Source organism: Mycteria americana, chromosome 3 (assembly GCF_035582795.1).
Source record: "Mycteria americana isolate JAX WOST 10 ecotype Jacksonville Zoo and Gardens chromosome 3, USCA_MyAme_1.0, whole genome shotgun sequence".
NCBI classification, from domain to species: domain Eukaryota; kingdom Metazoa; phylum Chordata; class Aves; order Ciconiiformes; family Ciconiidae; genus Mycteria; species Mycteria americana.
This window is the reverse complement of record NC_134367.1, coordinates 123,407,521-123,432,469: the sequence shown is the minus strand read 5'-3', so window position 1 is coordinate 123,432,469 and position 24,949 is coordinate 123,407,521. Positions and strand designations below refer to the sequence as shown.

At 41.0% G+C, this 24,949-nt stretch overlaps 3 protein-coding genes across 5 annotated transcripts in view; 2 read left to right on the top strand and 1 right to left on the bottom strand.

Annotated features, from left to right (window-relative positions):
- The window catches only part of PPP3R1 (protein phosphatase 3 regulatory subunit B, alpha), a 40,847-nt gene extending 32,277 nt beyond the window's left edge, over positions 1-8,570 (top strand). For all 3 annotated transcript variants that reach the window (XM_075496868.1, XM_075496867.1, XM_075496869.1), the window contains 4 exons: positions 434-610; positions 2,901-2,960; positions 3,908-4,092; positions 6,409-8,570. In XM_075496868.1, coding sequence (XP_075352983.1) covers positions 434-610; positions 2,901-2,960; positions 3,908-4,092; positions 6,409-6,456 — 470 coding nt within the window. In that variant the 3' untranslated portion in view covers positions 6,457-8,570. The remainder of the gene's footprint in view (positions 1-433; positions 611-2,900; positions 2,961-3,907; positions 4,093-6,408) is intronic.
- A 1,491-nt stretch (positions 8,571-10,061) lies between these two features.
- Positions 10,062-15,627, bottom strand: PNO1 (partner of NOB1 homolog). The gene is made up of 7 exons (XM_075496866.1): positions 15,305-15,627; positions 14,966-15,115; positions 13,053-13,136; positions 12,312-12,372; positions 11,420-11,537; positions 10,806-10,876; positions 10,062-10,356 (listed from the first exon to the last, which is right to left on the bottom strand). The coding sequence occupies exons 1-7, from the start codon at positions 15,494-15,496 to the stop codon at positions 10,289-10,291; spliced, it is 744 nt and encodes a 247-aa protein (XP_075352981.1). The 5' UTR covers positions 15,497-15,627; the 3' UTR covers positions 10,062-10,288.
- Positions 15,628-15,686: 59 nt separating this feature from the next.
- Positions 15,687-24,100, top strand: DNAAF10 (dynein axonemal assembly factor 10). The gene is made up of 8 exons (XM_075496865.1): positions 15,687-15,875; positions 17,038-17,138; positions 18,176-18,306; positions 18,768-18,869; positions 20,200-20,315; positions 20,671-20,805; positions 22,323-22,420; positions 23,187-24,100. The coding sequence occupies exons 1-8, from the start codon at positions 15,687-15,689 to the stop codon at positions 23,392-23,394; spliced, it is 1,080 nt and encodes a 359-aa protein (XP_075352980.1). The 3' UTR covers positions 23,395-24,100.
- The last annotated feature ends 849 nt before the right edge of the window (positions 24,101-24,949 follow it).

The window sequence follows — 24,949 nt, the reverse complement described above, 5'->3', positions numbered from 1 at the left end:
AATTGTCTTTCTAACTTACTGTGTTAGCCTAGTGTAAATATAAAGCTAGCTCCTACAAAGAAAACTCAGTCTCTTTAACTTCTTCATACCTGGTATTTGTAAGAGCTGTCTGACTAAGAACTAGCTAAGCATCCTCAATCCTTAAAAATGTTGTGTCAGCATGTGGTATTCGGTGAGTCACAAGGCTAACTGTATTATGGCTGGTGCAGGGAGGAAAAAAGGTAAGGTTTATTTAAAATAAAATGAACAAGCTTGTATTTGCCCTTAGAATTTGATGTTGTCTTCATAATCTTCCATGAGTGTTTAATAGTTGTAATAAAGTAGGAGAAATCCTGGTGGGAAAGCAACGAAGAAGTGGGCATTGTGTTTAACTTGCAGAGGGTTTATTGAAGCATTTCTGAGAATAGGTGTGTGGGGTTTTTTTTCCTTTCAGTTGATGCTGATGAGATAAAACGACTAGGAAAGAGATTTAAGAAGCTTGATTTGGACAACTCTGGTTCTTTGAGCGTGGAAGAGTTCATGTCTTTACCTGAATTGCAACAGAACCCATTAGTACAGCGAGTAATAGATATATTTGACACAGATGGAAATGGAGAAGTGGACTTCAAAGGTAAGACACAGTGGTTTGTGATGGGTGGTGGCATTTTATCAGAATTCCTGGAGCTTTAGAATTCAAATTTTGCTTCAGCTGAGAAAGGAGGGGTGATGAAAACTTGTTAATCAAAGTAAGGTGCTAATTCCTAGTGAAACTGAATACCAGTAAAACTAGTTTCTCTGGCACATTAGGGCACTCCTGAATGAAATACTTAAAAGAGCTGGTGGTTTAGTAATAGCTTTCCAGGTCATAGGGATTTAGGACTACTCATTAAGTATCTCTTAAAGTACACTAAAGTACACTAATTCAGACCCTTAATTGGGGTGCTATCTGAAGTATATTCTTAGGCTGAAGAGACTGAAAAAAGTGGGGTAGACTGTGTAAGTGGTGTGCCTGTGCATAAGTTGTATTTATGCAAATGTTATGAGATCTGTCTTTCGTTGGAGTATTTTGAAAATAGTTTTCTAAATTGTGAAAGTGGTCCAGATTTTTCTGTTGATACTTCCTTTACAGGATTTTTTTTTTTTAGGTAGATCTTAGGTGACCACTTCAAGTGAAAAACAAAAGTTTTGATTTAGTACATTCCTCCAAAATTTTAGACTTATTTTAAATATTCATTATTAAAAGGGCCAGCAGGTTAAAAAATCTTCATTATGAGTTGATGTTAAAACAGTCTCTGACCCTTAGAAGTGATAATGTCTGTAACTTCTGTTCAAGGTAATAGTATCTCTTGTTGCTCATGACTAGAAGAGGTTGATCTAGTTTTTCTTCAGGGATTTTTTTGAGAAAGTTCTTAAATCTCATTTATATTGACAGGCTGACATTTTAAATAAAATGTTAACATACAAAAGCTGCTAACCTTTATAAAACCCCTTAAATTTCTATAGGGAGGACTACAGCATAACTGGAATGTTGAGTTTTTGAGACTTTTTCTTGGTATCAGTTTCCAAAGCAGTAATTGTATGTAATTGTTCAAAATCCCCTTGTGAAAAATAGGCAGTGATGAAAGATGATGCTATATTGTATGTGACATTAAGCTGTGATTAATATAATTATCAAGAGCTGTTCCTCTTGGGTGGGAACAGGAAGTTGTCAAAATCAATTTTCCATGGTAAAATGATGCTGCTGCAGTAAGTGGCAATGAATTCTGTTGTTGTCATCTGGCCAAGTTTGACTCATTTAATTTCTTTATTTCTGTCTTGGAGGGAAGCTCAAACGAAAGATTTTTAAACTGAAAGAGGGTAGATATAGATACGATACAAGAAATTTTTTACTCTGGGGGTGGTGAGACACTGGAACAGGTTGCCCAAGAAGTTGTGGATGCCCCATCATTGGATGTGTTCAAGGCCAGGTTGGATGGGGCTTTGAGCAACCTGGTCTAGTGGCAGGTGTCCCTGCCCATGGCAGGGGGGGTTGGACTAGATGATCTTTGAGGTCCCTTCCAACCCAGATCATTCTATGAAAAGAAAAATTCCTAGTGTGAGGAAACTTGCATTCTTTTGTTGAAAGACCCAAAATTTAGATTAATCTTTCATAAGCATAATAGTAAAACTCAAGTTATCAGTCAGGCATTTTGTTGATAAATAACATAGGAATTGTTGACTTAATTTCACAAAACTTGTTGAAACTGTAGTAGGCCTTTCAATCTAATGCTATATTGCTATACCTCTCTATTCTTTCTATACCATAGTTTAGCTTGCAGTTTTGCACTGTTGTCATTTTTACCACCCAAAGTTCTAGGAAGTCTAGTTACAGGATCTCATCCAGACATATCACATCCCAGGGTTTCTGGGTTTTTTTTGGCAACTTGAGAGTTTGCTCCTGGGATAATGACTTCATTGTTAAACAGTGTAAGTTTTCTTTTTACCCTGTTTCTTATATAAAAATATTTTTCTTTAGTTTTTTTTTTTCTAGAGCAGTTTTCACTTTCATGTAATTCTTGCATTACGTTGAGAAACCAATCTTGAAGAGCTCTACAATGAGAATCCCCACTGGAGTAGATTTAGTAGAAATCTCAATGGAGTTTTATATCAGATTCAGGTGAAAGTCTAGTTCAAAGTCACTTAAATACTCGTGTGAACAAGTCTGTTCAGTGAGTGCAATATTGGATTCGAAGTACTTCCCACTAAAGAACATTAAAGTATCAAAGTATGTGGACACTTAGATGTCACAAGGTAGGCAATATTTTAAAGATTTTAGGGTAGTTTAGAGTCTTTTTACAATTTCTAGAAACTTCTGGATGTTGATTTCCTTGGTTTATTAGAAAAAAAATTTTTTTTGTAAATGTTTTTCTTGTATTCTTTAGAATTTATAGAAGGAGTCTCCCAGTTCAGTGTCAAAGGAGATAAGGAACAGAAGCTGAGGTGTAAGTATTTTTATTTTCCTTAACAAAAATTTTTTGATCCTCAAAAATATACTTTTGTTAGTTAACATTGAGAAACCAGCAAATCCAGATTCTTTTAAAAAGCGGGAAATCATGAAGGTAGATTGCACACATTGTCATTTGTGTGACGAATTTGCCAGCACTCTTTTCTGTGGAGAACGTTTGAGGAGGTTGCCTTCTGAATATCTTTAGTTGCTTCCCATTTAAAAAGAAAAAAAAAAATCGTTTAAGGATACTTATTTCACAAAACTGTGTAGCAATGTGCATTGCTTTATGGGGAGCGTAAGAATAACATTAAATTTTTTGCTACTACAGTAGAACAGCACTAAGCTCTTGTTTGAGAGCTGCCATCTCGGGAACACAACATGGCCCAAGCTTTTGGAGTGGGGAAGGGATAGGTTCAGTCACGGATTTAGCTTTCAATAACTAAGACATAATATAGGTTTAGGAAAGAAATCTGCTGTACTGAAGTGTTTAAAAATAAATTCAGTCTTAATGCCAAATTGTTTGCAGCAAAGCAAGCAGGTGGGACTTTGATTCATCAGTTCCCTGGAAGGTTGTCATTTTTTCTGCTTGCAAATGAGCTGCTACCTGGGTGCTTTATTTGTGGTGGTGAAGATTTTCCAGTTCAGTGTTTATAGAGTTCTTTTACTGCTGGTGCTAAACCAAACTCGATTGACATTTCTAAAGTGAGTTTTTTCTTTTAAAATTTGATAGTATTTAAAAGTATTTACACCATTCATTGTATTGTTTCTGATGTTTCGTGGTTTTCAAAATGAAACTGAAAGGCTGTTAGAAACCTCACTTAAAATGCAGTATTTTTCTCAGTTTGTGCAGGATTGTTAATGCGAAGCACATGAATGTATATTGCTCTTTTCCAACCACATTTGTTACTGAAAGTTTTACATACATATATTTTACTTCTGCAGTTGCTTTTCGCATTTACGATATGGACAAAGATGGTTATATCTCAAATGGAGAGCTCTTCCAGGTGCTGAAGATGATGGTTGGGAACAATCTCAAAGACACTCAGTTACAGCAAATTGTAGATAAAACCATAATTAATGCAGATAAGGATGGTGATGGAAGAATATCCTTTGAAGAATTCTGTGCTGTAAGTAACCTCTAAAGAAAACTTTGATAATTTGCAATTAAAAAGGAGGAAAAATGGTAAACAGTATAAAGGATAAGATTATAAAAGCAGAGTGTTTCTTCTGACCTGGCAACAGCCACCCTTTGACGCAGCTTTATTACAGATGGTATTTTTGTCTTATGGCTTCCAGTAGAGCAACATGTTTTATGACATAGGAGCAAGTCATGAGCAAGTTCCTTCAGGATGCAGACTTCCCCATTGAATCTAGCGTGCCTGAAGAAGATTGCTTAGTTCAGAGCACAGCAACTTTTACAAAGTAATTTCTATGTCATTTTGTGACATACTAAACACAAGACCAGTCCTAATTATTTTTGTATATAGACAAAAAATGCTAGCCTGACATGAAGACGTATATTGGATTCCAGTCTCTATTCTGATAGGAAATAGCAGCTTTAAAGATGAGTTGTGACTGGCTCATCGTAGCAGGCTGGTTTTCCTTGTTTTCAATGGTGTTAAATTTGATTAAAAAAGAAACAGCATTTTGAGTTGTCTTGAATGTCTCTAGCTGCTTAATAGAATACACGGGGGGGGGGGGGGGGGGCAAAAAAAAAACCAACCCCAAAGCATGGTGGGTAGGCACGTCCAGTCTGCTGGGGGGGGGAAGGAGAGGGGGGAGAAATGCTTCCAAACCGTCTGAAAGCTGTAAGACCACAGTAGGTCATAGCAGACCTCTCTTTCAAAAAGTGTCACTATCAGGGGTGGTATGAGGAGGGGAGAGGTGTATTCCACAGAGGTGAACTTTAGGTTAATCTCCCAATCTCTAAACTACGTGTCTGCTCCAGATCACCCTTTAGAAAGGTTTATCTTTGCAGGGTGTGGAGAGAGCCTGGGGAGATTATCACCATCTGCAGAACAGGGGGATTTTACAAAGGCCAGGGTAGCCGGATTTGTGTCAGTTACAGGGATGGTAACCCCTCTAGTGCTGCTCTTGAAAAGGCACCAACAGTTGAAAGGCGCATTTTAAAAACTCTTTGGTATTACTGAGCAGAATGCTTGAATGTAGCGCTTGAGACTTGAAATGGCTGATTTTCACCCATGTCGTATATTTGTTCAATTAGTTGACAGCAAGTTTTAAATTCCTTCTCTCTTTCAATGTGTCATTTACTTTTTTTTTTAAACTTGAACATTTGAAAATTGTAATAATGAGTGTTTACACATTAATTTTAAATGGTGTCTTAATGAACATACACCTGGGTAGCACAGTTTGAGTCCATAGGTACTCAAGCATTGCTTTTGTTTCCTACTCTTTGAATTTGCAACTTCAGTTCAAAGATAACTTGTTCATGCTCATGATCAATGCAAGTTCTAAAAAAAAGGAAAAAAATCTGCCCTCCCACAAACTATTAAAGCAAAAAGGTTTTTTTGTCTGCGTTTTTTTTTTTGTAGAGTTTAGTTATTTTCGTGGCATCACGTGAAAACGCATGGTCATCTGCAAAGAACTCAGAATGAGTTGCAGCCTGCAAACACCTAGATTAGTGAAATATCTGTTTATTTCTTGCGCTGGGCTGTTGTCTTCTAGCCATCCATAGAATATGATGTTGCCCTTTCTTTTGTCCATGGACTTCTGCCCAGACTTCGTGTCTTGCACTACAATTTGATTTTCCTTTACCTTTCTTTTAATTTCTTCAGTTTTTGTTGGCCTCCTGACAAGACAGCTTTCATTCCTACAATCTTTTATCCTCTCGTTCTTGCATTTTACCTTCTTTGAATTTTGTGCCATCTATCTACAAAAATACTTTTGCATTTGTGGCATCTGGCCATACTGTTTGGCCTTTGAATTTTGTTTCCGCATTATAAAAAGTTCCTCTGATATCGCACCTTTCCTTTCTCTGTGCGTGAATTGTACACCTTTGAACACAGGTAATTGTTTTTTGGGTGCATGCAGTTTTGTCAGAAATCTGCTGCCTTTCCTAAGGCTCTTTGCTTCTCATGTAAAGATGCATGGTTTTACAGGGCGTTTTAGAAGTAAAGCTAGCATTTCATTTAACATGCAGAATACAAGGGCAGAATATGAGATGGGGGAGGAAAGCCAAAATGGTGTAACTTACACTTTTTCAGGCCAGTGAGTGTGTAAATTGTGCTAATATAATTACCTTGGCTCATAGATAATTCATTCATGTATCACCACAGTATTTGTGAAATGTAAATCAGTTTGGAGAGGCTAGGGAAGTACTGTAATTATAGTTGACCTGCATGCGTCTTCTGAATAAAGTGTGTTCTTTGTACCTTGCTAACTTTCAATTATCATCTATTTATGAACACTTATTTTTCTCCCAGGTTGTAGGAGGCCTAGATATCCACAAAAAGATGGTCGTAGACGTGTGACTCTGTAGGGCACCACCCAACACTTTTGCTTTCTTCTCCATCTCTGAAGATCTGCTCAAGACGTCCAGCAATGCTCTCTGTGTATTTAAATGGAAGTATTTTTCTCTGTGAAGCCACATTTTCCAACATGAGCCTCATGAAGCCAACTAAGTGTTATTGAACTTTTATTCTCTCAATAACTCAGTGTAGCACTTTAAAGTCTGAAGGACAGCAAAGATGGAAAGAGCATATCAGTGTGGTGGAGAAAGGGAAGGGGTTGGCTTTTTAATTTATTTTTCTTCATCTTTTATAACAAGGAAATATCTATCTATATATATATATGTGTGTGTGTATTTATATATAGATATATATGTAGCTTTCTATATGTAGTAGCTAGATGGGCTTTAATTTAATATACTTGATTCAGAAACAAAACTAGATTACAAAGTGCCAAGCAGAATATTAACAGTTCAATATATGGATATACATCCTTACTTTTATTTCACACAGTTTTATATATATAGTAGAAGAATGTAAAATTTTAACTGGGTGTTAGGTCAACTCTTTTCCTGTGACTGTTCAGATGTTTCTATATATTGACTGGCTGACAAAGCATTGCTTCCTATTAATTCACCTTAATTACATTTTTTGTAACACAGGAGACTAAGTTTATTTATACCTGTTAATATATTACCAGGGACTGTGTCTCTTTGCTAAATAACTTAGTACAGTTCTACTTAATATGAGAATATAGTTTAATGCTACTGCCAAGAACTAGCCTTCATGTGCATGTAGTAACTGCAGAATGCTTTGATGGCCGCTAGATTTTGTCACCTAGGAATGCGGAGCAGTTACAGCTGTTCTGAAGTTAAGGCAAATCTGCTGCTCTGGATTTGTTTTAGATACGGCTGCTCAAGGTGTTAGATGCGTTCATGATTTTCTCTTGTGCTTAGCTTAATGAAATTAGGATCGACAACTGTGCAGGATTCCCATCTACTTATTTTATACAGTACTTAGATTATAAAAATGTTCTTGCCATTTAAATTCTGTTTCAACCATGATAGTTTCCCCTCTCCATTTAAAGAATACTACAGGTAGCGTAAATAACTGGTAATATTTTATATTATATATATGTATATAGGATTCATACGGGGGAAAATCTTGTTAACCTATGCCATAGAGGAGGAAAACTTCACACTATCTAAATTTATACCTCTTGCAGTTCTCCAGTCCTTTGCCTGGAGAATTTTTTTCTTTTCTAGATTTGTCCATATCATAATTTGTAACGGATGGTAACTTGATACATTTGTGTGATATAAAAGTAGCGAGCCATGTTTTACAACTTTATATCATCCCTTCCCTTTTCTGCAATGGTACTATTGGCTGGAAGAAAAACATTTGCTAGATTTTTTAGGACAGTACATCTTTCCTGTATAGTAGTTTTTCTATTTTAAAAAAATGGTTTTATAATCAGCAGTGGAAAGTGCAGGTTGTCTGAACCCACTTCAGTCGAGCACCTGTCTGCCATAGCTGTTCCTTCAACTGAGTGCTGCACATCATGGGCTCTGTCTGTGAGAGAGAAATCCAGGTGCTTGGTGTCCTTGCATGACATGAAGTTTTGCATGTAGATCGATTTGAAATGTTCCTCTTGTTTACATAATTTGCATAATTTAAAAGATAATGTTGCCAAACTTTGGTAAATGTTAATGTTCAAAACAAAAATCTCCACTACATGTAACTTTTCTTCCTCTGGATCAGTACGTGGCTTATAATCCCAGCCAGTGGTTGTATCTGTTCCAGTGTCAACTGCCATGTGCTCTGCTTCAAGGGGGAACTAGTCTTTTGTGAATTTTTTGTACATAAGTATTTGTTACAAACATTTTAGCAAATGCTTTCAATTTCTCTTACTTGCTTGTGCATATCTTGGCTGGCATTATAGAAATTAGTGCTAATGTTATTTCCTTAGGGGGATTGGAAGGGGAGGGATGAGGTGTTTTTTTTTTTTTTTTAGTTTGTGTGGGGAAAAATGATTTATGTTGAATGTTTAGTTTTTCCTCTGCATGCTACATCATACGTTGTGGGAACTATAAGAACCTTCATACTATATGAATACAAAATAAAATATTTGAACCTTGGCTGGGGTGCTCACTACTTACCTAGACCTTTCCTGTTCAACTTAAAGCAGCTCTGCGCCCTGCTCTAAAGAGAAGGAAACTTGCTGTTCATAGTTTTTGTCCCCTCTTTGATTATGAAGATTTCTTGAAAAACTGTACAGGGTGCAGACAGTCCCCTGAGTACTTCCAGGCTTCACTTCAGTGTTTCAAGACCACTTAGGTATTTTTTTCTTAAAGGCACATCTGATTCTCTTTGCTACGTGTCCAAATTGGATAAAATACCTTATTTTAAATCCTACTAAATGCAGAATGATTGTGGTAAGTGGAAGGTGGTTTAAAAACCAAAACAAACAAAAAGAGCCTTAACCTTAATGTAGGTGGAGAATGAAAGGTAACTTCTTTGTCAAGGAAAGGTCTGAGACCTCTGATGGTGCAAACACCCCTCCCTGTAGGCAGGTATGTTCTTTACAGAAGCTGTTTGCTGTTGCTGTTCATGTTGCAGTTGTTTGGGCCTCCTGCTGCTGCCCTCTGCTTGTGGTCGGTATCAGTGTGCACCTGCTTTAGGATAAAGACTAGATTACTCTTGTGTGTCCTCGCTCTCCCTTATCTTTCAAGCTAATTGAGATAAATGATGTAAGCAGCCAATGAACAGAAAATGTGCTAACCGGGTAGGTGCACGGTTGTACCTGGAGCTGCTCAAAATGGACTCACTCTCCCCTCTATAGCTCAGACTGAGAGCTGTACATTAGGAAACTCAGCAAGTCTTAAATCTCTTAGGACTTGAAGGCTTGAATGAATTTGGCTATAATAATAATCATTCCATCCTACAACGTGCTGCACTGGAAACTCAGGCATTGAGAGAAATGCTTACTCAATTTGCTAGTGTCTTTGATAATTTCACTTCAGTTTTTGCTTTCCTTCACAAACCTAAACAGAATTATTTTGCAAGAGACTTGGTAACAAGTTTGGCTGACAGGGTCGGGAGAAAAGGGCCCACTCTTAAGTCAAGTAGGGACTGTGGCCAGGCTCTGTCATCTCTCCCCCTACTCTGTGTCACAGGAGACACAGCACTTTACAGTTGTTTGTGCTCTGGTACACTGGCAAGTATTTAACCTGGAGGCTCTTAGCTTCACTAGGCTGCCCTTACAGATGATTTGCGAGAGAATAAAAAAAAATAAAATTATATAGGTGCAGATTCTAGGATTAAGTTCAAATACACTATTTACCTCTTTGTCTTCTTGTCCTTCTTGGTGATACATTGTCCCATCAGCAGCAGAGCCTCCTTGGGTAGCCTGCCATTGAACTTTGCATTCCAGTTGATGCTTCCTTTTTCAGGAAGATACTGATCCATGATGGGTGGTCATGAACTGTTAACTAAGCGGATTCCTTTAGGCTAAAACTCAAAGGCTTTCCAAGGTCCTCACAGCAGACTCTTAATACTTTGATGTTCAGAAAGTCATTAATGGAAGCATGTTTTTGTTTAAGTAAAATCAGGTATCCACACTTCTGATATAGGCACAACCAATTTAAAATAACTTTTAATGACTATACAGAAATATTAAATGTTTTCAAATCAGACAGCATGTCTAAATGAAATTAGACTGCACAAACAGTCCCAGTTTTCTTCTGGGCTTCCAAATCAAGCAGAAGACCTAGTGCTTGTGTAGCTCCAGGCCTCTCGCGCATACAGAAACCACGACTCCCAGCCCCAGTCCTTGGTGGCGCAGCTGCGCTGCAGCTCAGAATCTTTCTGCTGCTCTGCTGGCCACTGCCCGAATGTTGCCATAAACTTTTGATGGAGGACTTCCTGCAGAAGAAAGCACAAATTCAGTCGGCAAACAAGATACCCGTTTCTGTGACGTACGTCGTTTTGCTCCCATGTCTGTGTTAAAAGCCCATGGGTGAGAAGGATGGTCAAGGCTTGCAGTCTGTTACTGCAAACGCAGGGTTAAGCTGCTGCTGTGGGCATGGGTTGCCGCCTTTGGCTTTCTAGACAGTGCATTCAAAATAGCTCCTCAAGGAATGCTGCAGCTAAAGCAAAAAGCAGAAAATCTTCCTTCTGCACCATGGAGAGAGGGTTTTGGAGCCAGAAACCACCCCAAACCCTTCTTTTAAGGGCAACAACTCCCAGCAAGCTACCTGCTTCAAATACAGATGTGGACATACCGGGGAAGAAAGTATGACCCAGAGAAAGCAGTTTATCAGACTGCAAGATCTATTTATATGTAATGGAGAAGATTAGGTAACAGGACTTACCTAAAATTAGATTGCAAATTGCTGTTCGTGCCATTTTAATGTTCTGAAAAGATCCCAAAATATGAATTTTCCTGTAAAGAGCAGTCAAAATAGCATTAGTTAATGGGGGAAAAAACCTCCCTGGGATTACACAGTTAATAGAGCATCAAAGTTGGAGGTGAGAGATGAACGTGGAATTTCAGATGAGTGTACTAGTTCCTTTTCCACAGCTGTAATGAAAAAAACCCAAACACTCAAAAATCAGAAAACCTACAACATAGAACCTGTGCTCTTCCAAATCCTTTAGAAAATAGTTTTACCATTTGCAAATTTAACTGTAGCAGCTTTAGGGGGGAAAACATTGTTGCAGGGTTGGTGGGTTTGACTTTCATTATTCAGAAGAAGAAATTCTTAGGCCGCGTAGAATCGCTCCATTCTAGGTGTGCTGGTGACTCTGTTCTCAAAAGGTCAAATAAGTACTCAAACAGCATTATTAAAAATGCCACTTAAATCATTTGTCTTACTACTGCTCTACAACAGTTTCAAAAAAATTCAAGTTATCTTTGTCCCTGGAAGAGGACATGGATTAATTTAGGGACTGTGCTCTGCCTAGAAGGAAGGAAGTCAATACTTACGCATCAGCCAGAACGATTCGTGTCCTGGTTACGTTTTCTATAGTGAATTTTGTTTTTCCGCCTTTCCCTGCTATTCTCCCTATTGCTCTTGACAGATGATCTCCTTTCAAAGGTTTGACTGAAACGAGAATAACGCAGTCAGTAAAACAGCGGTGGGGTGTATTTCTGTAATGCTTCCCTTGTTCGGGTTACTGGAAGCAACTCATTTTAAGTAATACGAAAGCAACTTTGCTATAGGTGAAATATATATATGTATCTATAGTCACCGATATGACTAGAAGTGAAAATCGCCTCCAGTAGTACGTGACCCCTGGAGAGAGATTCTCATACAGAACCGCAATGGAAGGCATTCTCTTCATTACTGAGCAAGGAAGATTGAGGAAAGAAACAGAGCCAGAGTGCACACAATTAACACCAGCAGAAATGGAACAGATCCCATTTAGATGCTGCTCTCCTTGGAGCCTGCTCCAAGGAGTCCCAGTAATACTTGAAATAATAAACGTTTCTGCTGCCTACTTCCCACCCCTCGCTGTCAGGATAGTGGGAGGAACAAAGCCCATCCCAGTTAAAAGTCTAGTGGTTGTATTCCCCCAAACACTCCATGTCACCTTGAAGTTTAAAACAACATTTACACCGTGACAAGAAAAATCCAATCAACCTGACAAAGTGACATGCTTTTTAAGGATGAAGGGTTGGGGGGTGTTGTTGGGACATCTTACAAAAATGACAACCCTTTCGAGCCGCCTGTACCAAGACAATAATTCTATGTATAGGCATGAGGGTTTTCCTGATCCCTAGGGACAAGTGACACAAGTGTAGCAGAAAAAACGCAAAAACTGTATTTGCAGGTGGTACATGCGACTACTTGAATACCGCGGCAGAAACTACTTACCGTCTGTAACTTCAAATGATTCTAGAAAAAGATCATCTAACCTGATGAGAGCAAGAGCATCCTACAATAAGAGATTTGTTATCAGCATGAGTGTTACAGTACCGCACCAGAGTTGCAAGCTTGTACGTTTTCTTTACGCATACAAACAGATGACATCAGTAGTATTTCCCCACTTAACATCTCAAACCATAGTCAGCTCCAGTGAGATCAGCTATTTTTTCAATAGCCATACAAGCAGTTATTTCTGTGTAGAGAACCCTACAAATGCTTAGACCCCCCATTCACCACAGACCCACCTATATACTAGTGAAGTCAGTACAAGTCTGCGGCAACGAGCAGCCTGTACGATGCTGCAAAAAGTGGGTTTGTTTTCTCCTAGTAAATATGGAGTTTTGAACAGACTGATGGTTATTGACTGGGACTAAAGCAAAATGAATAGTCTCTAAGTATGCAGAGCACCTCAGAGCCAGATGGAATATAATTTCCTGCTTCCCTCGCACATACCGTTAAATATTTCCTCCATTTCATAATTTTAATTATGTGCTGTTTGAAGATTAGCTTTTTATTCTGCATTAGCTTAAGAAATTAAGACTTCCGCTCCAGTCACAATTTCAAACAAATTTATTTCTAGAAAACCCCGTAAAGATTTATATTTCTCTCCTACTGTAATTTGCAGAGAGGCCAAAGACTTCATGCAAGCAAATTCAAGCAATCTCACAATCGAGCTGTCGGGAGACTCACCTCTACTTGAAACCCAAGTATAAATGCTTTCACAAAATCAGCTGCTTTCGTTAGAGCACCGAGATCCTTTGTCTCTTGGCAAGTCTGCAAGACAGGAAGTTACGTTTGCAAATTAAGACCACACAAATAGGACCAGGACTTGAAAAATCTAAGAGATGAAGGCTAACCATTAAAAAGCCACATTTAGGTAACGCTCCTGTATTGTGTTTTACTGAAAGACCCAAGTGATAAACTTTGTGCTTCCTTATAATGTTGATGCTCAACCACAAGAATGCACCAGCTACCAGAGCCTGTGTTTGGAGGCGGGGGGAAAGAGAAACTGCTGAAAATCCCCAGCACCAGTGGCCAAGAAGAACCTTGTTTATGAAAAAAAACCAAAACAAACCCCCCCAAACTAAACTGCAACACAGAACAGCAAAATAAAAGAGAAGGATGGCAGGAGACAGCTTGAGGAGGGAAAGTTATTCTAAGGACAATATCCCAAAGATGTTTTAGGAGGTGATTAGAAAATCGACCTCACACATCAGCAAGTGTTGGAGTGTTTTAAGTTTTATGCTCCCCACCCCGCCCCACCAGCAGAGGCCACAGGATTTGCTGCCAGGGGGCATTTCTTCAGCGCATGTTCTAAAACTAGGCTAAAGCATTCCTCTGCTACCCGTGGAAAAGTCTGTGCACATCGGCGTTTACAGCTCCTAACAGGGACACCTTAGAAAAGCGCGGTCTTTGAAGCTTTAAGAAAAAAAAAGCAGGAAACGGTAATTAAGGAAGATAATTATGTTAACGTCTGGAATACATCAAAGGTGTTCTGAAATGTCATTTATAGCTTCCACACCATGTCAAAGAAATGATAGAAACTCATTTCAGAGTTGCCAATTGTTTTATACTCATGATAGCTATGGGCAAAATTCAGTCAGCTGGATCAGGAACACAACTACCTGCTTGTCAACCAGACATCATTCTGTATCAAAAAGCAGGGTGAAAATCCCAGGTTTTTCACCTGTGTAGTTATTCAGTGGAATTGCGAGAGTATTCCTGCTCCACCCCAACTTTCCTTCCAGTTATTTCTAGGAAGTGTAAATCTGTCACCTTTCCTAACAAGCTGGCCGACTCGTCACTAATGATACAATTTTTTTCCTCTAGTTGCTACCATCAAGCCTGTGGGAAGATTTCAAGGTCAGGAAGCCAAATTACTGTTGGTGTCTATATTTTCACCGTTACATTGTAAAATCTCATACACCAACATCGCTAATACAGTAACTCGTATGTCAAAGGCATAGCATGAGCTTTGGCTATACAATTAAAACCAGCTAGTCTGAATATTCCTGAGGGAATAAGAACGAGGAATGAGCATCTACCAGATTTACAATTATATATTGGTATCTATGCCCTCAGCTATTCCAGTGCAATCCATTAAAGAGAAATCACAAGCTATTAAACTACAGGCCCTTGTCTTCTGCCGCAAACAAAAGACATTACAAGATTTGGTGGCCCCCTCAGAAGACACTGGTAACTCAAAATTGTCATGTAAGTATTTAGTGGCCTTAAATATCTGGAAAACATTGCATTCCAAAATTATATCTAACACAGAGGCTAAGGTTCTTCCTTAATTCTCGAGTACATAATTTTCTCCTATAAAAACTGACACCACCCCCCCCCAGCCCCTCCTAGAAGAGATTAACACTTTTGAGTTTTACTTACATTAACTACTCGTTTCTAAGCAATGATTGACAGATTTTATTTTGATTCCCAGTGAGGGTTTCCTGGTTAGGCGAAACTAGGCCGTTTCCATTTTTCCAAGCATTATAGGGAATTTAGAGCGCTTGCCCAGTCCTTAACCCGGGGGGAGGAACAGCGCTGAGGAGAGGCACGGCATGGCGGGTATCAGCCAGGGAAGCAGAAGGAGCTCTCTTTACCTTGATTTCAACGTTTCTTGTCTTCAAATTAAACCGGATTTGAAGTTGCAGGTGCTCCACGATAGGCGTGAATATTTTCATCCAGTTCTCTTTCAGGGGAGTGTACCTGTTGGCCGGCACGGGAACCTTCCTCATTTCGCCTTTTCCAGCCTAGAGGGGGGGAGAGGGTGGTCAAGCACGGGGAGGCCGGGAACCGGGCACCGTTCCGGGGGCCAGAGGGCTGCTCGGCCCTCCCGCGGCTTCCCCGGAGCGGCAGCCCCGGCCCCGCAGGCCCCGGGCACTCGGTTCCTCCCGGTACGGCGGCCAGGCCGGTATTTCCCCACCCGGCGCCCCGCGTACCCCGAGAGCCTCGGCGGCCACCGGCGGGAAGGCCGGCCTCTTGCTGGGCCGCGGCTCCGCCGTGTCCATGGCGGCCCCTGCCAGCGGCTCCTCCCCGCCCGCGGCCGCCCGCCGCTTCCGCCGGCTCCGCTTGGACAAGACGCTGGTGAAGCCGCCCTCGCCCGCCGCCGCCGCCGCTGCCTCGGTCTCCATGGCGACGGGAGGGGAAGCCGTTAGAGGGGCTCGCGCGGAAGGAGCGGGACGACGGTTGGAGCGCGAGCCCACGTGCCTCCCGCCGGCCGCCGGAAGGGGCCCAACGGCCGCTTCCGCCCCGGCCGCCCGCTTCCTGCGGTGCCCGCGGCGGTGCCGGAGCGCGGGGCGGCGGGGCGGGGGGGGCGGCGCGATGTCGTCGGGGGGGCCGGAGCGGCCGCAGCTGGTGGCGCACGTGCAGCAGGCGCTGAGCTACACCCTCTTCGACTGCAAGTGGGTGCCCCGCAGCGCGCGCCTCCTCTGCCTGGGCAGCGCCGCGCGCGGCACCGGCCTCCTCCAGCTCTACGAGCTGCAGGGCGGCCGCCTGGCGCTGCTGCGGGAGGTGAGCGCCGGGGCGGCGGCGGCTGTGGCGAGGCGGGCAGCCCCGGGGGGGGGGGGGGGGACGACGACTGTGGCGGGGTGGGCAGCCCCGGGACGGGGGCGGGGGCGGGGGCGGGGGCGGCTGTGGCGAGGCGGGCAGCCCCGGGACGGCGGCGGGGGCGGGACGGCTGTGGCGAGGCGGGCAGCCCCGAGACGGCGGGGGGACGACGACGACTGTGGCAGGGTGGGCAGCCCCGGGACGGGGGCGGCTGTGGCGAGGCGGGCAGCCCCGGGGCGGCGGGGGTGCCTCGGCCCGAGGTCACCCATCTCCTCCGCGGGGACGAGGGCCGCTAGGCCCTGCCCTGGCAATATGGGCCCGCAGCCCGGGGGAGCGCCGGCCCTGATCCCGGTCGGGAGGGGAGATCCAGGCCTGCGTCCAGGGGCAGCGGGACTCGCTAGCGGGAAAAAATGAGAAGAAAAGCATGGTGTTGGGGCTGGTTTGCCTGTGAAGTTTGCTAAGCCCGTAACTTCTGTCGCTCCGTTTACTGGCGCTAGTCTGGCGCGCGTTCGTTGGGTCGTTGTCATGGTTTGCGTTACAGGGAAAGCCGGAGGCTCTGAGCTCCGCTTGTTTAAGGGGGTTATTTTTTTTTTAACTCAAACTGACCTTTGAGGATTTGCTAATTTTCAGGGGTAACAGCACCTCCGGTGCCTGAAGCCCCCTAAGGCCACAAGCGAGTAAATTTTGTCAGTTAATGTAGTTCTGTAGGGACGAGGCACTGGGGGTGCATACACAGTATACACGGTACTGCTACAGGTGAACTGAAAGAATGGCGTCATTCTCCCTTTCCCACGTAGCAGCAGGGCTTTGGGAAGAGCTGGGGCTCCCTCTGCCTTGTGTTTGCAAATCGGTGGAGACAGCAGCCTCTTGAGTGTTATTAGCAAGCTGAGGCGAGAGGGTTTTTTAAGACCATTAAACCGAAGTCTCTGCTTTTCTGTGCACAAAGAAATAAACACAAAGTATAATTTGCCTTTGATAGCATTTTGATTGTATTTTATGCCAAATCTCCTATGTGTATTTCGCTGAAATCTGCCACCCGTGGACTCTCAAGAAACTGCTGCCGCAGTCTGCAGTTGTGTTGCCTTTTTCCCATGTGCTGACACAGAATGTATCCTTTTTTTAAAAGATTGAAAAGGCTAAACCTATAAAATGTGGAACTTTTGGTGCTACATCTCTGCAGCAAAGATACTTGGCTACAGGAGATTTTGGTGGAAACCTTAACATATGGTAAGCACGGCTATTTGTTCGAATCTTTTTCGTGTGATGTTGTGTCTGTTGGAACTGATGTTTCTGTATGTGGCTGGCTTTGGTATAAAATGCTCTCTGTGCTGCATGTGGTTGGGACCCACTCCTACTGTATTGGAACATGCCTGTTTTGTAAAAGCAACATGAATTCTGCAAAACAGTTTAATTTGGTGCTGTTTCACTTGCCTCTTCTGTGTGCAGCTGCAAAAACCTGTTAAAGTTCTGCTAGGTCCTCTTCTGAAAAGAGGCTTTTGAATGGATGCCTGAGTACAAATAAGAGGTTGTGTTCAACCTAAATTTGTCTAGATCAAATACAGTATTTTTAATCTTGACGTTTCAAATGCTTTTTCAGGTCCCTGAATGATTTGTGTAATTAATTTGCGTAGGTAAATTGATTATCAAATAAAAGTTATAGGGTAAAAAAGGGGTTGTTTGTTGTTGTTATTATATTTCCCTTGCGAAGGAACTATTGGTTCTATTTTGTTGGAATAGCGAGAATGACATGGATTAGTCACTAGTTGAAGTCTGAAATAAAATTCTGAAGGATTTCTTGAAGCATGAGAATCAGTGGGAAAGAACCATGAAACCCACAGTTGGATGCAGCTTTCATTTGAATTTGAAGAGCAGTAGTCAGAGCTAGGTGGGGATCAGTGAATAAGGTAATTTTATAAACTTCCTGAAAGTAAAGCTCATACTACTATAGAGTATTTTGATCTGTAGCATGATCCATTTTGAGCCCACCATTAAAACTGGTTCTCGAGGGTTGCTGTGGTGAATCCCACAACTGCCTTTACAAACAGGGAAGTCCAGAACTGAGAAAAACCTTTCAGATCAGTCTAAAGCAGTGGCCAAAGAAGGAATCAAACAAAGACTCGTGGTTCTTGATGGTGATATCCATACTTTGTTCCCACTGTTAATCTGAGCTTATATAATTTGTGCTCAAGCTTCCTCTCATTTTTATATGAATCCTGAGCATCAAGGAAAATGCTGTATTATCTGTTCTTTTCTTTCTTGCCTAGGAATTTAGAAGCTCCCGAAATACCAGTGTATTCTGTGAAAGGTCATAAGGAAATCATAAACAGTATAGATGGTGTAGGTGGCTTAGGAATTGGGGAAGGTGCACCAGAAATTGTGACTGGCAGTCGAGATGGTGAGTCAGTGAACTCTGAAAGTCTTTTCAGTAACTCTGAGAAAGTAGTCTGCAAGCTTTGACGGCAGGGTGCAGTCTGCCATCTGAACTAGTTACAAATCTGCTGCAACTAGTTCTTCATACGCTGTCTTTTGAATCTTGCTTGGGATAAATTTTCTCTAATTCTTTTAAACGCTGTAGATAAGCAAAAGATACTGTTGTCCCTGAGCATGGGACAGAAGGAATACAAAGGAGAATAAATGCAAAGTATCAGCCAGAGAAAATACATCCTTAACAAATACTTTCACTTTATTTCTGGTTTATTTTCTTCTGTCCACTAAATGCAGTCTGGCTTTCTGGAATTGAAAGAGGTGCTCCTGTGTTTTGAATGATCAGGCTGAAAAACAAAGGCTTTCCCTGGGAGGATGAACACAACGTGACAGTGTATCCATAATACAAAATCCATTGTCCTTCTTTCACAGGAACTGTGAAGGTATGGGACCCGAGACAGAAGGATACTCCTGTCGCTAATATGGAACCTGTACAGGGGGAGAGCAAAAGAGACTGTTGGACAGTAGCATTTGGTAATATATCAGATTATAACCGTTCCTCCCTTTAATATGACGGTGCTTTGACAATTATCAAAGTATTTCAGGATGTTACAGAATAGTTTATTTTGTAGGGACCAGTCAGTAGCAGGTTTTGCTTTTCAACATTGTCAGATGTATGTTTTTCAAAAGAAGCCAATTTTGTGATGGCTGGGTTTTGGACTCATTCTCTTATCACCTTTGGTCAGTCATTTCAGAGATAAGCTGTGCGAGCTTTATCTCTATGTCTAGGAATGTAAAAACAGTATATCCAGCTGTGTTGTCCTGAAGGACAAATGTTGCAGTGCACAAGGAACCAATTGCTGTTGTAGCGTAGTTCCAACTAGCAAGCATTAAGGCATTCATTTAAGAGAAGATCCATGAAGCTAAGAGCTAATTAAAGACAACAGAGATGCTTGATGTGTGCTCTGCATTTTTCTTTTGGAGAGAACAAGCTGCTTGTGTTCTACACAAGCTGGTATTTCTGGATTAGCTCCATTTTTGCATCCAGAGTCAGGGAGTGAGTTTTACAAACTGCTAATAAGTGCATGGATTATAATAACAAAATTGATAGTAAGGACATTTGACAGTAATTGATAGTAATTCATAGTAATTGACATTTCCGGGCAAGTAGGTACAACTATAATGCTCACTGCTATTGATATCTTTGTCTTCTGCTTTGACGAACGGAGAAAAAAGTGGCCTCGTATTTTCTTCAATTTTCTTTTGAATTACTGAAGCTTGATCCAAGGCCAGGTTCATCTTGAACTACGAGCTCTGGGCCAACTTCTTTCAGACACTGATGTGCTTCCTTGATCCTGTCAGCCGAGAGTTTTTGGAGGCAAGCTTCCGCATCTCTCTAGTGATGGCCATGGTAACACGCTGGGCCTCCCTACGGGTCTCTGTCTGCAGAAAAGTCTTCTTGTCCCACTAACATTTCATGCTTGAGAGGCTGGTTAAGGAACTGCTTTCTGCCCTGGTGCCGTCTGGGGAGCACGGTTTATAGCAGATGAAGATTTAGGGAAGGAATGTATTTGTATAGGTTTACAAGACCAGCATGCAGTACTTAGTCTGTGCGGTTTAGGTAGTACTTGGCAGGGGGAATAAGAATTTTGTTCATATTTTTAAAAGAAACAGGCTGCTGGTTTTGAAGCTATATTTTCTATACCTTTCAGGTTTGAAAACCAGACTGTTCATTAAAACTTAATATCCCAACAGTAATATTTTTCTGGCATAAATGTAAGTTGAAATTGCAGGCTTAGGAGGTCTGAAATTTACAGAGTAAAGAGGGTTTCTGTATTCTGATCAATTCTTTCTCTGTGTCCAGGCAATGCTTACAATCAAGAGGAACGTGTTGTATGTGCTGGATACGACAATGGGGACATTAAATTGTTTGACTTAAAAACCATGTCACTACGATGGGAGACCAACATTAAGAATGGGGTAAGGAAACCATAAAAGTATTTTTCATTCCAGCTCCTATGCAGGATGGAAAAATAAAAAGGACTCTGAACCTGAAATTTACCCAGAAGACATTTCCGCTGAGATTGTACCAAGGAATTGTTTTCTTTAAGTTCACCAAGTTGTACCCCTCAAGTTCGTGATCTGGATAGCGTGGGCTATTTTTCAGTGGATTCATGTTTTCAGATGATTTTGTTATTTCCAAATTTGTGATGTTGGTATTGTAAAAATAACCAGTGATTAGTATACATTTACAAATCACAAAGCCCCCTTTTTTTTTTTTAGCAGTGGCTAAATTTCAAGGCTGAATGTATTTTTTTTTTTTTTTAATTTCCAGGTTTGCAGTGTGGAGTTTGACAGAAAAGATGTCAATATGAACAAGCTAGTGGCCACATCGCTTGAGGGAAAATTTCATGTTTTTGATATGAGAACTCAGCATCCAACCAAAGGTTTTGCTTCCGTTTCAGAGAAGGTACGGGGAGGTAGAGAATTTCTTAATAAGAGACAAACTTTTTGAATATATCCTGCCAAAGTACTACAGGTCTAAAACTATTGTCTTTGATAGGTTGATGCCGAGGTTACTGGGGCACAAGCTGTGCGGTAGCATGGCTGGTGTGGCCCCAGGTGCAAGCAGCGAAAGGGCCTTTGTGCATCCAGCTGCCAGCACTCACCCAGGTTTCCTCCCTTTTATAACCTGATATATGGGCTTCTCTGCTCTTTGGGTCCTGTTGCAGTTGCACCTCTGTGTACTCAGCTGTGCCTGTAGTCTGGGAGTCATGTTTATTGGAGGCCATATTAAATTGTCATGAGCATGCAGATTCAAATCTTAAATATATCCCAAAACAAAGTGAGCCTTCTGCAAACACTTTTCATCCTGCAGTCACCAGACCTCATATGAGACATAGAAATCATTACTTTTCATCAGAACCAAACATTTTTTGGATTGGGATATTGAGAATGAGTGAAAGGATATATAAGAAAGACTTAGTGGCCTGGAGGCTGTTAAATATGGAGAACTCTTATAATCTTTCTTCTTCTACCTGTGACCACTGCGTTGATTAGTTTGTTCTTTATAAAACAGTTTTGGTTTTTTTTTTTTAACTCAACAAAATCTGATGATAATTAGAGAAAAGAAACTTTTGTGATTAAGTTCTCCAGGACTGCCTAAGTTAGAAGAAGCTGAGTTTCAACTTAATATCTTTAAATTACTATTTTCCATACCACCATTCAAAGCAGATAAGATGTTGGAAGTACTTTGATTAGATAACACAAAAGTATTTACTGAATTTGTGTTTGTAATAATCAAAATGTGAAAATGGAATTTCTTATCTTTCATTGACTGCATTAAAGCTCTTCCTTTTGGACATTTTCAGACAGACAGGCATTAAGTCAGAGTATGTGTGTTGGGGGTTTTCCCCAGGTGATTTCTTTTGCTATGTGATGTTGCTGTTCCCTGGCTGAGATTTAAATTTGAATTGTAGATTTTTTGTTGTGTTTGCACAGTGTTTGTAGTATATTCCCTTCCAATAATGATTTTGAGATGTCAGACATTGAAATTAACCTTGTGGTGACTGTGTCACCTAAGAGCCTGAGAATCCTGTAGTTCTAGAGCAGTTCCTAAAGACATGCTTATGCAGCCACTTTACCTCTCTTTAACCTTGCTCACATGGCCAGTCCCGAACAAGCTGAAGTGCTAGTGAGTGGTAGCCTTGGTAGGGCTGCTGCCTTATCCCTGCAGAAGAACGGGGTGTGTTGGAGGCCTGGCTTGGCCCCTCCTCTGTGGGAACTGGCTGCTCCTGTGGCAGCAGGTCGCAAGGCTGGAGGAAGGGAAGGTTGAAATGTCCTCAGAACGGACGTTTCAATATCCACCATGAGAAGGGCCGGGTTCTCTTCATACAAGTGATTGCTGTTTAAGATTCTGCGTCCTTTCTTGTGAAGCTCATCCGTAACTGACTTCTATCCAATGCTGATTTATTTTTTTTTTATTAGGCACAAAAATCTACCATATGGCAGGTTCGGCACCTACCACAGAACAGAGATATATTTATGACGAGTGGAGGAGCTGGCAGCCTTCATCTCTGGAAATAGTAAGTGATCACTCTCCAGCCTGCAACAGGGGGAATAAGAAACCAACCATTTATTGTTTTAGGAAAGAATCTTCCTGAAAACAATGAGTGGGGTCCTGCTTCCAACCTTAGAATATCTAGTTAAAATTCCTGCTTACAAATGCAGTAGAAAGGGTGATTTCAGTGCCAGTACTTGATCTGGAATCCTGAATTAATCCCTAAAAGAATGTGACAGCAGCACAGGTGAATTTTGCCCTTGTCACTTTTCTTAACATAATCAAGATCTAATTTATATCCTCAGTTAACAAGGAGATAAATGGAAGAAAATTATTTCTTAAAATTCTCATATAGTAGCAGTTATGTCTGAGAAGAATATTGAAAGCCTGGACTTTTAATGATTCTTAAATTTACACTGTCTTACATCACATGGCAAAATAATTTAATCATCCTCAATGCAGTGAAGTAGGTGCATTAAGTTTCAGAAAGATAGCTGAAATGAAATTTTCTTGCCTGTGGCAAAAGCCAAACAATTAAAAAATGAAGGGCTGTAGGAGAGAGGTGTCAGGATTCAAAACTTCCTGCCTCATTTTTTCTTTCATGAAATATTTACTAAGTATGCAGTGTGGATATAGCTGGGTATGATTATTCATTATTTTTAAGACATTTATTTGCCTTATCTTGAGAACAGAGGAAACCCTTCTCTGTGCTGTTCTTAAAATAAAAAGGATAATGTGTTTTTATCAGTAAATTCTAAGTGTATGTTTTACTTTTCTTTACTTCTTGCCAGCGAGTACCCAGCTCAGCGCTCGAAGAAGGATTCTGAAGGAGCTGAGATGGGGGTGGCAGGTTCAGTCAGCCTCTTGCAGAATGTGACTCTGTCAACACAGCCTATTTCTAGCCTAGACTGGAGTCCTGACAAAAAGGGACTGTGTGTTTGTGGTGCCTTTGACCAAACTGTGAGAGTGCTGATAGTTACAAAGCTTAACAAAGTTTGACAAGAAAACTAGAAATTCTGATTAGAAAGCAATGTAGTTTGCAGGCTGTAAATATGGGAGGGAGAGCCCTCCTGTTTCTAATTTAATTTCTCCCTTATTAGAACTGGATTAAAGAAATAGAAACCCAATCTTTCTATTGAAAGTTCAGATACATGCAGTTAGAGTTGTTTGACTGATTGTGCCGCAATGACTTGAAGTTGCCCGGGCACAAAACTTCTACCTTCTAGAAATGTGAATTTACATTTATAGTAAAATGTGCCTTTGTGTTAATGCAACCTGTAATTTCAGAAATCACTTTAAATTGTTTGTGTTCAGTTGAATCACAGTGCAAATCTGTTCACACTTGTTAAATGGTTTGGCTTTTTTATATATAGTATTGTGCGTATGCACTCATGCAGTGGAAACTATCATCTACTCCCTCACAGAAACTTATGGGTTATTGGATATATTAATTAGAACGTTTGTTAAAGTGACTTAGGATTCTTTAATACACTATAGAAGCTATAATGAATGCTGAAATATATTCAGGTTTAACAGAGTAAGCTTTTTATTGAAGACCGTATTGAAATTAAACTATTGAGCAAAACGCACTGTTTTATTATTTTAGTTTGGTTTCGTAACAAGTTTTTATGTTCTGTTGTTTTTATATCTGTTTGTAACTTGGTACTCTACAAATAAAATTATACGGAGTGTTGTCTTAATATGAACAAAGTATATTCTTCAAACCTCCAGAGATTTAGAGGAGGAATGTACTTGTATAGGTTTACAAGAACAGCGTGCAGTACTTAGATAAAACTTAACTCATTTTGCAGCAAAAGTCATTAGAACTTACCTCCGTCGTGAAAAACTTTATAAGGTAGCCCAAGTACTGTCTTTTTTTTTTTTTTAAACGGATTGAGTATTTCTGCAAGACCTGATGTGACAGAGTAGCTTTGTTATTGTAGTTTCACCTGAATGTCTCTTTGTAATTCCCCTTATCTCCATTGTGTTTCTTTCCTGATTTTACCAGTGCGTGCTGCTGCCCATTCTTTTTAGCAGGCACATCCAGTTACTGTCCTCTATTTGTGGATGTATGGTTGGGGCTTTCTTAATTTCAGTAAGCTCTAATGATTTCATTTGTCACGTCTTTGTCTGGTATTAGCTTTCAGCTGACTTATATGTGCATATGCAAGTTTCAGGTAAAAGTATTGAACTATTTCTGAAACCAGATTGTGATGGGAAAATGTCCAGATTAACAACCAAAAAGCCCCTGTGTGGCCATTTGCAGAGAACCTCTGTTTTCTTAGGCTTTGGAATGAGGAATTGGTATCCGACAAATTCAGGTGAGTCACCTGCACCGCATCAAGCCTGACCTTCCAGGGGCTGCTCCTGAAAACTAGAGGCTGCTCTGCAGGGAGGTCCCAGGGCCTTATGTCTGTACTGGTCCTGCCACCAACTGGTGCCCAAGCAAGATGCAGGAGGAAGAGGAAACAGCCAAATACTGACGGTTAAGGTAGAGAAAGTGGCAAATGGGCGAAGCAGTGTGGAAGCCAGAGACTACTGAAAGTAGAACAGC